The sequence below is a fragment of the Aspergillus neoniger genome (genome assembly GCF_003184625.1).
Source record: "Aspergillus neoniger CBS 115656 unplaced genomic scaffold BO87scaffold_58, whole genome shotgun sequence".
Classification (NCBI taxonomy): domain Eukaryota; kingdom Fungi; phylum Ascomycota; class Eurotiomycetes; order Eurotiales; family Aspergillaceae; genus Aspergillus; species Aspergillus neoniger.
The window spans coordinates 78,079-92,925 of NW_020291186.1; the positions used below are offsets into that span (position 1 = coordinate 78,079).

Below are 14,847 nucleotides of genomic sequence, written 5' to 3' on the forward strand. Positions count from 1 at the left end.
CCATGCTCCTAGATGGTTACTGGGGAGAAAAACACAATTATGAACTAAGGAGGTGACATTTGCCGGTAAATAGCAGATCCACTTCACGTGTTTCATCTACCGTTGTAATATCCATCCTCCACATTTCTCTCTTGACCCTTTGATACAACAACAGGTGATTGACATTAGAGTCCGTTTCTTTGCTTCTAAGCGATTCGTGTCAGTATCTACCATCTGAACAATAATTACATGTAGGTTCACAGCCTGGTCAGAATTGAAGAGTGTGGGAGAGACTACCTAGGCATGAAAGCATCACGAACTGCTAGGAAGGGTATGTATGGCATGTGACATTCCTGCGCAGAGCACGTATAGTCTATGAAAACCTCGCACATGGAATATAGCCTACTCGCGACAAACAACCCTTGTTCAATTTTCAATATCAATACAATTGTAGACCCGAAACATAGTTGCTATTAGTGAAAGAGCAGAGTGCTAACAATGACTCTACATATCCTACAACTTATATTTGACCATACCGTTAGAGTCCAAGTAAATGAAGGCGGAAAAGCGAGTATGTTCTGATTTTGATTAGCCACAAACCATATTCACTTAAGTATCATTAACTTCTGCATTAATTGACCCAGACATAATCACGCAACGGATCCAACTAACTAAGAAAAACTCAACGGATCAGATAGAAAATGCTTCGAGTTAGAGAAAGGCCACGAGCAAGACAATAGCGACGGGAAAGATAGGGAAGGGGAAGATAGATGACCGAGAGGTGAAAAGGGAAAACCTGAGGACACAGAAAATTATCCATAGTGCACCATGTATAAAGACGAAACGAAAGCCTTCTAAAGCATGAAGAAGAAAACTACTCCCGGTGACCATTGCTAGCATAGAACATTTAAGATAATGCTAGCATTCGAGGAAGACTGCCCGGCAGCAGGGTGCAGTAGGTAGCCTCCCTCGTGGCTCCTCTTCTTTAATCACCAAATTTTCACCCCGTCTCGAGATGGCGTAATGCAACGCGGGATCAGGATCATCAATAGTCTAGCAGCAGCCGCCCGCGGAGCCGGATTGAACGCCCTGGCCTTGGCCAACCTGCACAGTTGGCTTGTTGTTAACAGTCGCGGTGCCCATGCGTTCCTTGATCTGTCTCGCCATTGTCAAGAAAGCCTGCTCTACATTCGAAGCGTTCTTTGCCGAGGTCTCCAAGAACGGGATTCCAAGGCTGTCGGCGAATTCCTAAACAAACACATTGTGTCAATCACCCCCTCTGCCAGAACATGCAAGAGTCCCACATAAAGGCATGGCCACATACCTTAGCCACTGTGTATTCAACGACCTTCTTGTCTTCCATATCGCTCTTGTTTCCGACAAGGAGCTTGTTGACGCCTTCAGTGGCGTAGCGATCAATCTCTTGAAGCCACTGCTTCACATTGTTGAAAGAGTCCATGTCGGTAACATCGTAGACGACACAGATTCCATGAGCACCACGGTAGTAAGAAGAAGTGATTGTCCGGAAACGTTCCTGGCCCGCAGTATCCCACTAGAGCGCCCGTTAGTAAAGCCGGGTGACCGACTGTTGTGAATGGGGGCTGCCTTACGATCTGGAGTTTCACCGTCTTTCCATCCAGCTCGATGGTACGAATTTTCTGCATTCAAAAACGTTAGATGGGATTCTATGACGCAGCCCACTGCTAGCAGCTATGATGAGAAGTGAAAGGCCAGATACGTACGAAGTCAACTCCGATGGTGGAGATGTAGCTCTCCGTGTAGGTATCATCGGCAAAACGGAGGAGCAAGCACGACTTTCCAACACCAGAGTCTCCGATGAGGAGCAGCTTGAAGAGATAATCGTATCTAGCCAAACTATTAGCATATCGATCGATCGATACGCACGAAGAGGGCCGCGCTGAGCCAAATAAGGCGTGGGGGAAACGGAGGATCGTGGGGGGCTCTAATAGGGGTTTAAATTAGCACGGGAACCAAGAGATAAAGAAGATATGGATGAAAGACGTAGTGCCATCATGACAAGGGGGGCATCGCCGGAACCTGATGAGATGTAGGCCAAATATGGGCGATCAAGGGCACTTACCACTCGGGATTCATGATGGGGCACTTGGACGGTACGTCAGCGTATGCGAAATCTAGAGAGTTATTTGATGGAAAGGTGGAGAGCTGAAGTTGCAGAAGAGAAGTATTAGGCGTGGCAACAAGCCGATGTAGTAAACGATACTTGAGTGTCTACTTAATGAGATGACCGAGCGGTCTCTTGAAATGGCGGTTGCGTTGCTGACTGCAGGAGAGCAGGCGAGCCCAACGTGCAGGTTCCAATACTGGCGCTAGTCCGTCTCCTGCCTAGTGTGGACCTCCTGGGTGGGAATGACCGTTTCACGCTCGCCCGCCCCAAACCCATGACCCAAGCCAGGCTAGTGCGCCAATCAAGACACACTAACAACCACATGCAAATGAACAGATTCTAGGGACTGGCCTATCTAGGAGATGGTACTTACAGTAGTCCGACTTAAGTTGCACAATGTGCACTCCGGTTCTAAACAGGTTTAGGTGGCTCGGCACCACCTTTTTTCTTCAGGTAACATAACTGTGGTCCTTCCGATAGAACAATGCAAAATAAGAGGGTACTCATTTTCGTCTGCTAGCTATATATATATACTACGTACTACCAAGTGCCGGTCCCTCTCGTCACATGTGCACGTCAGGGAGGCATCGAAAATAAGTGCTCCACCTTCACTTTCCTAAGACGAAAGACAGTCCTTCACGTATCAAGTCAGGTACAAGTCAGAAGTTCGAGTTCTACAGAACTCCAGTACTCAGATGATTCACAGAATGGCAGGTGTTTTAGATCACAAGGCACCATTTTCACCTGTTGGTACGAACAGATCATCAAAACCATTTACCTTCGCCCCCAGTGGATCAAGCGTAGCCCTGTGCCTGAAGCCATTCCAAGACCTGCTTCTCATCTCTTTCCTTGTAGCGTGCATTCGTCCGGATGCTATCAGCAACGATTACCAGGGCGCGATCGTACGCACCGGTGTCCTTCTCCCGGAAAAACGAAGCAATATCGGCTGCAATATCGTGGTCTGCGAATTTGGAGAGCCCCATGCGCACAAATCGCTCGAAAACAACATTGTTCGCTGACAAACGAGCTTCAACTGCCGCCCAGTTCTCTTTCATATATTTCCATAGAAGGTGGCGAGTTAAGGGATTCGTAGCCATTGAAGTCGCGCCATTATGAACATCCTGGATTGCAACCTTGTCTGAGAAGACAAAGTCCATATAATCCTTTACCAGCTCAGCATCTTTAGTACGCCCAAGGGCTCCCAGGCAAATCTCCTTGCCGTCAACGGAGTCGGTTTTGAGATACTCCTGCTTTACGGCGTTGTATTCTTCACGACCGCCCTCCGAGATTACGATACTAAAGATCACTGAGCGTAGGTTGGTATGCACAGCGTTCTTATCGTTGCCTGTTTTCCAAAGCTCGAATCGTCGTTTGGCCTCGGGTATTATGCTAGCAAAAAGTTAGACCCTTGATTTAAAGCAATAAACGTCTCGCGATTGACATACTCTTTGTGGCCCGCACGGCCAGCCATCCCAATTAGAAGCTTACGAAGCTGGACAGTGAGATAGTCATCCTCCGCGCTGAATTCCCAACCGATTTCATTAGCGGCAGGGGATGAGAGCTCGAGGGCAAACCTTCTGAGTCCCGCTGCTACCGACTCATTCTGCGCGAACACAGAGCGTAAGTTCGCAACGGTGGAAGAGATTTGGGACCAGACCCTGTGGAAGTCGTTAAGAACCAAGCATGGAGGTATAGGGATTGCCGAATCTTGTGAAGGGTTAGGATGTCATAGTTAGATACTCACAGATAATTCTTTTCGCCCTTAAACCCCTCTAAGAGAGCCAATAGAGCAGCAGTGGATCCGTCCCCGGAAACAGCCAGGGCAGCGGCATCGCCAATCAATCCGATCTTATCCTCGGTGCTCAGCAGTTCCAGTGATTGAGCGAGTTTCGCCAGCCGATCGGCAGGGTAATTGGTTCGGTAAAAGCCGGACAGGTCTTTGTTCAGCTTGTAAAAGGAATCTTTTCCGAGTTCCCCAATTGTAGCTTCCTTGGAAACGAGAGCACCGGGCTTTACGTCGGCCATCTTAGGTCCTGATTTGACACCAAGGGGAATCCACCAGGCCGTCTCATCTTCCTCGGGCTTAACATCACCCGTCGACAAGAAGCGGTTCTGACGAACATTGAGCTGACCGGCTTGCTCGGTTACGGTGACAACAGGAAAGCCAATCTTGCGAATCCATGGATCCTTCATGATGCAGTCAGAACAGTGATCCGGTGTTAAAAAAAGAGAAAGGCAGCTCACCATAAAGCTAGTAACATCCTGATTGGACGCTTCGCTGAGAGCGCTCCAAAGATCATTAGTGGTAGCATTACCTGAATTTGTCAGTAATTAGCAACCCCGATCCCCTATAGATCTTCGATGTGTACTTGCCATATGCATGGGCTTTGAGATAAGTGGCTACTCCCCGCAGAAATGTTTCCCGTCCAAGATGATCGCTTAGCATCCGGATGACCGAGCTTCCCTTGAGGTAGCTGATGTGATCGAAAATTTGATCGACTTCAAGAGCGTTCCTCACAGGAACCTCAATCGGGTGGGAAGCTCGTAATGAATCGAGTTGAAATGCTTGTTGGACACTCTCAGCCTATGCAAAAGTTAATAATCTGCCACACAAGGCTGTATTTACCTCGAGAATTGCGTACAACAAACTGAGACCATATGTTCCACTCTGTTCGCGAGAAAATTGTCAGCTGCATTTGGTCTGTAAGTGCCCGGGTCCATTGAATACCTGGATAGAAATGATCCACAGCAAGCCAGCCAACCCATGTTGCAAAGCCTTCGTTGAGCCACAACTCATTCCACCAATCCATCGTTACGAGATTCCCGAACCATTGGTGCGCCAATTCTAGGATTATCACTCGTTAAAAGAGAAATGCTGCTCAAATTGCAAGGGAAGACAAACCGTGCGCGACGACATATGCAATACGATTCTTGTATCTGGTGTCTGACTTGCCCTCGTCGAAAAGTACAGCAGTCGTTCGGTAGGTAACAAGTCCCCAGTTCTCCATGGCGCCCATAGCCTGGAGCATTTATCGTTAGTGGTTTCTATTCGTGAAACAGAATCGGTTTCCGTACAAACTCGTGGACAGCAAGGAGATCCGCCTTAGGCAACGGATACTCGATCTCAAAGATTTCAGAGAAGTAATCGACCGTACGATGGGCACACTCCAAAGCAAAGCGAGCCTGCTCCTTGAGGCCCTTGGTCGTATACACGCGAACGGGGATGCTCTTGCCTTGATATTTGCGCTGAGTCATAGCCTCAACATATTCAAAGTCACCGACTGCCCATGCCAGAAGCTAAATAGAAGATGTCAAGAGTTAGTGTGGAGTATTATTATCAAGGGACGGTGCAATCTGACGTAAGTACTCATGACCGGTGTAGTTTCGAAAGAGACCATCTTGAGTTCTGGCCTACTGCCGCTCCTCTCAGACTTAATAGGCATGTTGCTAAGGGCTGTTTGTCCTCGGGGAACCTCAATCTCAAAGTCGAATGTGGCCTTCAGATTCGGTTCATCGAAGCAAGGGAATGCCCTACGAGCATCACAAGATTCGAATTGGGTACTAAGCATGTAATAGGAATCGCCCTCCTTGGGTGTATCTTCGGTCGGATCCACCACCGGCTTATACTTAGAGCGAGAAAATCCAGCCATGGCATTGTTCATAATACCGGTGAAATTGATTGACAGGACAACATCTGCGGGGTGGATTTCCTCTGCAAAGGTAAAAGTGACCCTTTCCGACTTGGTATCGTATGCGATGTTAGACGCCTTTGCCAGCTTGGTCCCTAAGTGCAGCCGATATGTCAAACCCAACATTCGTTCATGGAAATGAATGGGATCAGGAACAATTGGGATGTGGCTCTGTCACTAACCGTCCGTTCCAAAAACTTCAGCATCCTGGACTTCGATTTCCTTGGAGTTCAACACGATCGATTTTGTAGGACGGGTGACCTTGGAATCGATTTTGACGGTACCCTTATAACCCCATGAGCCGCCGAACTGAAGGTCAAACAGAGACACATTGTAATGAACAGGCTTGACCCTGCCACCGATTGTTAGAGGCACGCCAACAGATAGGTGCACGATACTCAGCTGTTGGCGATCGGTAACTTACACGTCCGGGAGGATATCCCTGTCCTTGGATGCCATTGCGCGGAATTCAGATGAACAGCGCCTTACAAAAACGGGTGAGGATAGAGCAAGATTGACCCTACGGATAGACTGTAGGTATGTCGAGTAGGGCAAGCCGGAAAGGGAGCGGGAGCGTGACGAAGAGATGGAGGAGGGGCAAAAAGAGGTGGAGGATGAGGGGCAGAGGTGGGAAAGTGGTCGGACCGGACGATAAATTGGAGAATGACCACGGACTGCATGAGCATTCATACCACCACGTCGGATTGACGCGATGCATCTTCTTCCCCACATTTTTGGGTCTGAGATTTTAGGATGGGGCCAAGTCTGCCTACCTACGGTTACTCTCGGAGCAGCTCATCAATTTTTGCAGTACACCGTCGTAGCAATACGAAGTGTGGCTAATTAAAACTTCAGGTTACGAAGCAGGCTTTGTCTGATCACAATGGAGCTCAGAGTAGATTAGAAAGTGTTAAGTATCCAATGTGTACCTAGCCAGGAAAGCTAGTATAGAATTCGAACGAGTAGAAAAGGTAGTTTAAGGAAAATGATAATGAAGGTCAAAAGCCTAAGAAAAAAAAGGATGAGAACAGCAACTGCTTGATACCTCAGCTAGTAAGTACCCTTGCTTCATGAGGAAAGGTAGGGAACGGAGCTCCGGCGGAGCTCGGACCCTCCCTGCTCGAACCGAATCCAACAGAGTGGATACATGCCTAGGTAGACCTTTTCCATCCAACTTTCATGACGCCCGACGCACTTCTGGGTTGACGCACTCGCCTCTCATTCCGTTTCAGTGCAAGTATGGTCGATTCCGATGAAGAGTATACAGGAGAAATCTCTGAGGATGAAGATGAAAGCAATATCTTATCAGGATCTCGTGGAGATACTGCGGGCGCATCCCGTTCGAAGAGGAGAAAGCACCGTGGAGGCGCAGAATGGGAAGTCTCGAGAACATGGGAAACCTTAGTTGAAGGTGCCGACGGCACAATCAGCTCTACAGTCGAAGGGCTTCTTGAAGCTGGGAAAAGGAAAAGGTAGGTTGTACTTTTAGGCCGGGTAGCTCTCAGTCCTGATTAACGGTTCGAGCTGAGTTTTCATGTCTTCGCGCTTGCAGGCTCCTCAGAGATACGACTCCCTTACAACGGGGTATAATCCGCCATCTCATTCTGATCATAGATCTGTCACAATCCATGACCGAGAAAGATCTCCGACCCACACGCTATCTATTGTCCCTACGGTATGCACAAGAGTTTGTGAGGGAGTTTTTCGAGCAAAATCCCATTTCTCAACTCGGCGTTCTTGGCCTCAAAGATGGATTGGCGGTTAGAGTCAGTGATATGAGCGGAAACCCTACGGAGCATATCAGTGCCATCCAATCATTGCGAGACCAGGATCCGAAGGGTCTTCCTAGTTTGCAGAATGGCTTCGAAATGGCTCGTGGTGCTTTGTTGTATGTCTTCTCCGCGCTTGGTGCCGTATACACTAGATGATAAGAACGGGCTAACCTATCTTGCAACAGCCATACCCCAAGCCATGGCACCCGTGAGATTTTCGTCATATTTGGCTCCCTCCTTTCCTCCGATCCCGGTGATATTCACCAAACGATAACTACGCTCATCAACGACAAAATTCGTGTTGGAATCGTGGGCCTTGCCGCCCAAGTGGCCATCTGCCGCGAAATTTGTGGCAAGACTAACGGGGGTGATGATACCACATACGGTGTAGCACTCAATGAACAGCATTTCCGTGACCTTGTGATGAATGTGACAACACCGCCAGCCACCTACTCTCAGAAGCAGTCCACAAGCTCTCTCTTGATGATGGGTTTTCCATCACGAACAGTCGAGGCTTACCCTTCACTTTGTGCTTGCCATTCCAAGCCTTCTCGTGGGGGATATCTGTGCTCACGGTGTAACAGTAAGGTTTGTGGTCTCCCTGCCGAGTGTCCTTCCTGCGGTCTTACTTTGATCCTTTCAACCCATCTTGCTCGGTCATATCACCATCTGTTTCCCCTTATGAATTGGGTGGAAGTTTCGTGGCAACATGCCTCGCGCAGTAGTGTCTGTTTCGCATGTGGGATCTCCTTTCCACCAGTACCACCCAAGGAGCAGTGGCATATTTCAGAGGGACAGGCAAAGGGAATGAGCGTAAGCAGCCGGTATGAATGTACTGTGTGCAAAAACCATTTCTGCATTGACTGTGACCTTTTCGCTCATGAGGTTGTGCACAACTGCCCTGGCTGCCAAAGCAAGGTGATAATACCTACGAGTTCCGAGCCCTCTCAGAACCACGAAGCTCTAGACAGGATGGATACCTCTGCATGATCATATGGTTGATTGCGAATAATAAATCAATAGAATGGCCGTGGGGCTCACTTTCTCGGTCGGATATGTAGATGCCCCCGCCATCGCTCTCGCTAGCGCGACCCAGTCTATTATCAGTCGAGCTGTCAAACTAACCGCCAGTCGAACAAAGTAACATAAAACCAGAGGCGGGCTATCATACCTCATAATAATTATCAATTGAAATGTCGGCGGATCAGGCCATCAAATTCTCTTAGACTATATTTCACCTGACCGAAAGGGTAACCTCTAAAATCTAAGTCCGAGCCCTATGGAACGGCTCGTCGATATACTGGAGTCGCGAACACGAAACAGCAAAATGGCGATCTATAACTTGCCCCAGACGCTTCAATCCGTTCGCATCCGACTTCTCCGAACTGATTGATAAGGAGTTTGTGATAGAAATAATTCCATGAAACGAATTAACATTGGATAAGAAAGATCAGCCATGCTGCTAACGCCGATAGGCTCGAGTCTTAGCGGGAACCCCGCCAAAGAACCGAAGTACAAAGTATATAGGCTACGTCACAGCCTAGCTAAGCTAAGTATCCAAACTAGTTCCTAATCTTCAATCTACGTGGACCTCGGTTAATCTTGGGCCCGAGCACCCTTACAACGGACTTAACCACTGGCATCATTCACGAGGAGAGTGGACAACCGAGAAACAGCAACGGATTGCAAAGTAGAAGCGGTCGCTCTGTCTCAAAGTCACCGAGAGAATCTGCGCTTTCGCTTCGAGTGCCCAAGGCCGCGCAACATATTCTTAAAAGCTACGTGAGCCCTCAAATAAGCCCATCGGGTAGTTTGAGCCTGCAGCAGTTTGTCACGAGATGGCGCAGCTTCAGCCCTCGGAGATTGAGCTATTTGGAAGATTGAGCTCATATCCCTTCAGCACGGATCGTGAATTTGCAGTTGGGCTTTCCATCATCCTAGGCCACCCGGAATCACCTGCGTCGGAAGAGGAAATCAATCGCAATGATGACCTTACCCTACAAGCTAAATGCTTCTACTTCTCAAGGTATACATACGATCTGTATCCACCCGTGAACCCCGGTATTGTAGCATATGCATATGCCACTGTATGATTATATACAAATACTGGTACTGATCTTTGTCACCATGCCTTTTTCGTTCTCAGGAAAGAAAAGCTCATGCCCCCACTCGAGTTCTCAACATACAAAGCATGGATAGAATCAGCATCAAAATCCAAGTCCGCCGACCTTTCATCACCAAGCCCAACAGTGAACGTTCCAAATTCTAAAGAGGAGCCTGCATATCCTTCATCCTTCGCTCATATAGTGGAACTCATCACAACCGGTCAACCCATTCCTGGAATCCAGCAAATTCCAGACACCGTCTTGACAGGCCATGACACTCCAAGCGAGAAGTCAGAAAGGCGGAAACCATGGGAAAAAGGAACAGCTAGTCAATGACGGGATTTTAGCTGCTCAGCGTTACACCAAGTGACTGCAATCGCCCGGGATCTGGGGATCTACGTTCTCAATTAGTGGGCACTGGAGAAGTCCAGGGTTGTGGTCAGCATGCAAATATTATTATTCCTGCAAGCCGCAGAGTTGTGAAGGATAACAAGCATCGGACAAATGAGTGGTTGGTATGATACATCAGTTCATAATAAGAATATAATCCCGACAAGTAGGTGGGTTAGTAGTGTTCGCTTTCGTAAACCAAGCTCCTGACCTGCACAAGCAACTCATAACTGTAATTGTCGACCCATATAGAATCTCCATCAACTTCAATAAAAAAGGTTATAGTTTCAGAGCCCATTTTGATGCTACTCGCTTGCTCGAATTTTCCCTTCATATTTCGTCTCCATTTTTCTTCTTTCTTTCATTCGGGTGTATAAAGAGAGGAGGCATCTTGGGGGGCATAAGCCGTTTAGCTCCTGCACAATGACTAGAATAGCGCGTATGAAGAAATATGCTAGACAACCTCACGTTGTCGAAACACGCTTCGAGATTCCGGATACCGGTATATGGGGTGCTCGATGCCTACCTGGGTCGACTTGAAACCGATACCTTTTGTGAATAAACAAGCATATGGCTAGAAGACGAAGCGGAAAGGCACTCCCTCGAAAACTTTCAGCGAAATGGTGGATAATTAGGACTCCATTGGTTCCCTCGGCTGAAACGGCCTCCATGCTGTCCGGCAATCGGGAACCTGTCCTCATTGAAATTACCATAGCGACTGATTGGCATACCAGAACCTGGTCCTGGGCGAGTTGCATGGGAGGGATTGCAGCAGAGCATGGCCACACGTGAACCAAACTTGGAACCCCGGAGAGATACCATGTGTTTCCTTCGTAGATACTCGATTAGGCCTGTGCAATGTCATAGTGAGGGAAAGGACGGTACCGAATATGGCTGGCAACCAGCTCACGCTGATGTGGTGCAGCATTCATCAAGATCCATTGGATTAGGTAGTTTCCATACTGGTCCCCAGCAACTATATTTTATCAGAAACCTTGAGTTCAAGCTGAGAAGGGTACTTTCAGACTTACTGTCAATCAGAGGCATTCTAGGACGGTCAGTTCGTCCGGTGCAAACTCGAGCAAGGTAGCGGTCCAAAAACTCGGTACCCCCTATCTTCAAACATTTCTCTACAATTTTGGAGGCGAACTGGTCCATGCTATAATCCACAGACCAAAGAATAATGTGCTCTATTGCACGACTCTTATCCTGAGGAGCACCATGCTCACAGATATGCTGGATACACCAGTTTCCGAATTGACCGTGTGCAAGCACATCAATTTTCGCTAGCACTTCTTCGATTGCTGGACGCTGGAAACTTTGTCAGTATATATTTCATCGTACAAATTATGGAACTTCCATTTAGGATATGTCAGAGTTTCAGGTTTTGGGGAGCTGCAATGGTTGAGAGGACGACAAGACGAGAGGCACAGTTTTTTGAATAGAATTGATCGTGGTAGGAATTGACGTATGAGAAACAAAGTACCTTCTCATCCTCGACGCAGTTTTCGAAGATATTCTGGACTACCAAGCTCCCTGTCTCACCCAAGGCGACTTCATGCCACATCCCTCGCAGTGCTTCGTTGACTTTGGTCATTATCTGGGGTGGCTCCCCACTCCAACGTAATTCGAAGAGTTTTTGCCAGACATGACAGGCATACCGGTGAATGACAGTTTCTGGAATTCTGCGTAGAAGCTCGTGGACCATAACTGCCTTATGTTCTTCGGGAACACAATCGAACGCTTTCTGTATGACGTGACAGCCAAAGGGATCCATACTGAGGCTTAACGTGTTTCCCTTGATCGCATTAGCGATTGACACGACTTGCTCTGGAGTCCCGTGTTCGAAGCATCGTTGCACTAGAAAGTTGCCAAACCGATTGACCATCAGGGGATAGGCTTGGTGTACTATGGCCTCTATGATATCATATTTCTGCTCTGTGGTCCCTACCTTCAGCTTCTGCTGCAGAAATATTGACGCTTGTTGATCATTGTTGCAAACAATTTTGTCAACGATATATTTCCAATCACAAGAGACATTCCTGTCGAGGAGCCGTCGGTAGTTGATTGGCTCGAGGGGAGAGATGTATGTTTGATGGGTGTTTCCTCCCGCCTGGCAACATAAGCGTGGCACTATAACAAATAAATTCGAGCTCCTACTCACCACAGAAGTTGACCATTGCGTTGCACTAGGATTGGAAGCTGTGAACTCAGTCGCCGTGGGTGAAAGTGGTGTTCCAACCGGCCGCTGATGGTATTGAGGGATGGGAAACAGACCAACATGTTGATAGGTGTTATTGGATCTATTCACAGGAGATCTAGGATCATGTGGGTCCGAAGAGCCAGGGGTAAATGCACTCCAAGCAGAGCTTTGTGGCTGAAAATAAGGTCCATTGCGGCTGGCTTGAGTGATCGAACGGCGAGGCCCAAGGCCGGGTCCTTCGAGAAACCTCACCTGTTCTTCCGGGAGTTTGGTGTCGAGGGTGTAACCCCCACCGGAGGGCCCTGAAAACACACGATGGGATCGTAAAGCATCGTGTCCAGGTACACTGGTATTTGTGCCTGAGTTACCCCAAAACCGGTTCGAATCTCCGCCAACTGAAGTAGCACTTGGCAAAGATATAGGCTCGCCATATGATCTTTCGATAATGGGGGCACTAAGAGCCGTACTGCACACTTGCTGCGTGGGAGTATTCCAGTATCCCCGAGACCTATTGTAAGCCCCCGCGGAAAGCGCATCAGACATATCTGACTGCGAATCGTCCTGAGCATTCCATCCATCTTGAAACTGGCTATATGCCGGGTTTGATGAATTCAGGGCGTTCTGGAGATTACTTATCGTTTGTTCCGTGATGTCTCCATTGAAATCGGTTTCAGAGGGTGGCCCAAGTGCCTGGTCTAAGGTATGTTTAATCACGCGTGTCTGGGCCAGTTCCTGCTCCTGGAGGGCGATTTTAGAATTAGCGACAAGCAATTCTTGCTTTAAACGTAGTACCTCGCACATATCGGCCGATACGTTGTCTGCTTTGCCAAAATCGACCGAGTGCGAGACGTCCCTAAACCGCTGAATACTTGACGTTTTAATTAGCCCTGAGTCGTCTCCTGAAATAATTCTGTGGTTGGGAAATGTGTGATTGGATGTTCTAAGCAAATCCTGCTTGTCTGGCAAAGCCGCAATGAAATCTTGATCTACAGGATACTTCGGGGTTGTCGACTGCGGCTTGGGCGAGAGCTTTGCTAGAAGTCTTTCCATCTCGGAGTGCCCACAGAAATTGAAATTGCTTGAATGATCTAGCTTCTGCTTCTAGGGTTGTGAGTGCCTTGAATTTCTTGAGGTTTCTGGCGTATCTGACCTTATTCGACGGGATGTCATGTTTGTCAACCCCAGAGATCTGGCAATCTCCAGCTTTGGAGGATACTGTACAATCTGAAGGGCTGGTGGAAACATTCAAATGCTTAAGGCCCTGGGACAATGTAGTAAGCTATTTAGAGGAGAACAAGTCTGTGGCTGCTCTAGGTTGCTTTCATTCAGTTACTTACTGACGATTCACGTTCAACATAAACTGCGTGTGTCGTAGCACTCGTGCCACTGTCAATGATACCCTCTTCACACTGCCTGCGTTCCGGATTGAGGGGGGCATCGGAGTGTGAAGACATCTTGGATAGTTACTTGAGAGCACTGCCACAGAAGTCACAGTTTGCAAAGGTCGGCAAACACAGGGTTTGACAGGAAAATAGTCGAAAGCACACTGGTGAGCAAATACCGCGAGCTGTACGGAATCCAAATCCTCCACAATAGTTGAAGGCTGAATATGAAGGAGATAGCTAACAAATGACTGTAAGTGGGGAGGTAGGTTCAATTAACTGTGGGACAATTCAGAAGGCAAATGGCAGTATCTGAAGACAGGGAGATCAAGGCACGAATCTCGAACCAAACGCGTTACAAGGCCTGCGTCAAGGATCTGCAATCAAGGAAAGAGCGATGAAGACACCATTGCGGGGGTCAGCAAGACAGGATAAAATTGAGAGCTCGAAGCCCTGCTCGAGAATCCATCTCCGAGGCACGTTGTGGCGCAATTGTCTTCTATTCCTGAAGGACATTTGTTGTTGGAATATAATCTTGCTAAGAGTCAGTGACTCCCCTTATTTCTTAACCTAAACAGTGCTAAGAGTAATTGAGGGAACTGCTTTTCGCTTTGTTTATGCTCTTGAACAATACTACGGCTGAAGATTGCTTTGGTAATTTGTATCATTAGACCATGACAAGCAAGAATGATCCGCAGTGACGGTTCCAGTCCATGTGTACAGTAGCAGCGAATTCCCAAGATATGCAGTGGTGAAGTTTGTTGATCAGAGAAGAAGAAAGAACAAGGGTGTCCTGAGCGGCTGTCCCTCTAGTGGGGAGGCCTAGATTAATTGTTCCAGACCTCTTTCTACCTCCAAATGTGTCTAGTAGGAAAGATAGACCCTCTCAAAACATCACACTGTGATCTCATGTTGTATTATATTTCTTTGAATGTGTGTTGAGATTTTTGGGGAGTAAAACTTAGCCAATAAGCTACGCAATCCATACCAAACTTGAATGTCGAAAATCATCTACTGTCCAGCTCAAATTAATTATATTCTCTGTTGCTCTAGTAGTAATAGTTTTGATCTTCCCGAATCTGTCAAAATCCACGGCAATCGACGGCATAGAGCGTTGGTGAAATTTAAAGATATCTCATGCTGACCAAGATTGACCCTGATAGCTAAAGACTTACTGACCA

At 47.7% G+C, this 14,847-nt stretch overlaps 6 protein-coding genes across 6 annotated transcripts; 2 read left to right on the forward strand and 4 right to left on the reverse strand.

Moving 5' to 3' along the window:
- Nucleotides 1-538: 538 nt before the first annotated feature.
- Nucleotides 539-2,226, reverse strand: BO87DRAFT_381035 (Rab family GTPase YPT1). The gene is made up of 5 exons (XM_025624432.1): nucleotides 2,084-2,226; nucleotides 1,722-1,845; nucleotides 1,590-1,637; nucleotides 1,304-1,531; nucleotides 539-1,227 (listed from the first exon to the last, which is right to left on the reverse strand). Exons 1-5 carry the CDS (start codon nucleotides 2,092-2,094, stop codon nucleotides 1,033-1,035), a joined length of 606 nt encoding a protein of 201 aa, XP_025474336.1. The 5' UTR covers nucleotides 2,095-2,226; the 3' UTR covers nucleotides 539-1,032.
- Nucleotides 2,084-2,595, reverse strand: BO87DRAFT_381037 (uncharacterized protein). The gene has a single exon (XM_025624433.1). The coding sequence runs from the start codon at nucleotides 2,447-2,449 to the stop codon at nucleotides 2,234-2,236; it is 216 nt and encodes a 71-aa protein (XP_025474337.1). The 5' UTR covers nucleotides 2,450-2,595; the 3' UTR covers nucleotides 2,084-2,233.
- A 32-nt stretch (nucleotides 2,596-2,627) lies between these two features.
- On the reverse strand, nucleotides 2,628-6,810 carry BO87DRAFT_381038 (M1 family metallopeptidase). The gene is made up of 12 exons (XM_025624434.1): nucleotides 6,239-6,810; nucleotides 5,997-6,166; nucleotides 5,485-5,909; nucleotides 5,201-5,422; nucleotides 5,028-5,145; nucleotides 4,854-4,970; nucleotides 4,768-4,793; nucleotides 4,499-4,709; nucleotides 4,370-4,440; nucleotides 3,870-4,312; nucleotides 3,571-3,783; nucleotides 2,628-3,514 (listed from the first exon to the last, which is right to left on the reverse strand). The coding sequence occupies exons 1-12, from the start codon at nucleotides 6,544-6,546 to the stop codon at nucleotides 2,920-2,922; spliced, it is 2,919 nt and encodes a 972-aa protein (XP_025474338.1). The 5' UTR covers nucleotides 6,547-6,810; the 3' UTR covers nucleotides 2,628-2,919.
- Nucleotides 6,811-6,985: 175 nt separating this feature from the next.
- Nucleotides 6,986-8,787, forward strand: BO87DRAFT_381039 (TFIIH/NER complex subunit SSL1). The gene is made up of 3 exons (XM_025624435.1): nucleotides 6,986-7,286; nucleotides 7,367-7,702; nucleotides 7,772-8,787. Exons 1-3 carry the CDS (start codon nucleotides 7,054-7,056, stop codon nucleotides 8,574-8,576), a joined length of 1,374 nt encoding a protein of 457 aa, XP_025474339.1. The 5' UTR covers nucleotides 6,986-7,053; the 3' UTR covers nucleotides 8,577-8,787.
- A 373-nt stretch (nucleotides 8,788-9,160) lies between these two features.
- BO87DRAFT_381040 (DUF5572 domain-containing protein) lies at nucleotides 9,161-10,207 on the forward strand. Its single transcript, XM_025624436.1, has 2 exons — nucleotides 9,161-9,612; nucleotides 9,733-10,207. Exons 1-2 carry the CDS (start codon nucleotides 9,425-9,427, stop codon nucleotides 10,025-10,027), a joined length of 483 nt encoding a protein of 160 aa, XP_025474340.1. The 5' UTR covers nucleotides 9,161-9,424; the 3' UTR covers nucleotides 10,028-10,207.
- A 719-nt stretch (nucleotides 10,208-10,926) lies between these two features.
- On the reverse strand, nucleotides 10,927-13,738 carry BO87DRAFT_410966 (pumilio-family RNA binding repeat protein; the record flags this gene model as incomplete). Its single annotated transcript, XM_025626386.1, has 6 exons — nucleotides 10,927-11,057; nucleotides 11,113-11,392; nucleotides 11,568-12,194; nucleotides 12,246-13,385; nucleotides 13,435-13,545; nucleotides 13,622-13,738. 6 exons carry the CDS (start codon nucleotides 13,736-13,738, stop codon nucleotides 10,927-10,929), a joined length of 2,406 nt encoding a protein of 801 aa, XP_025474341.1.
- Between the last annotated feature and the right edge of the window lie 1,109 nt (nucleotides 13,739-14,847).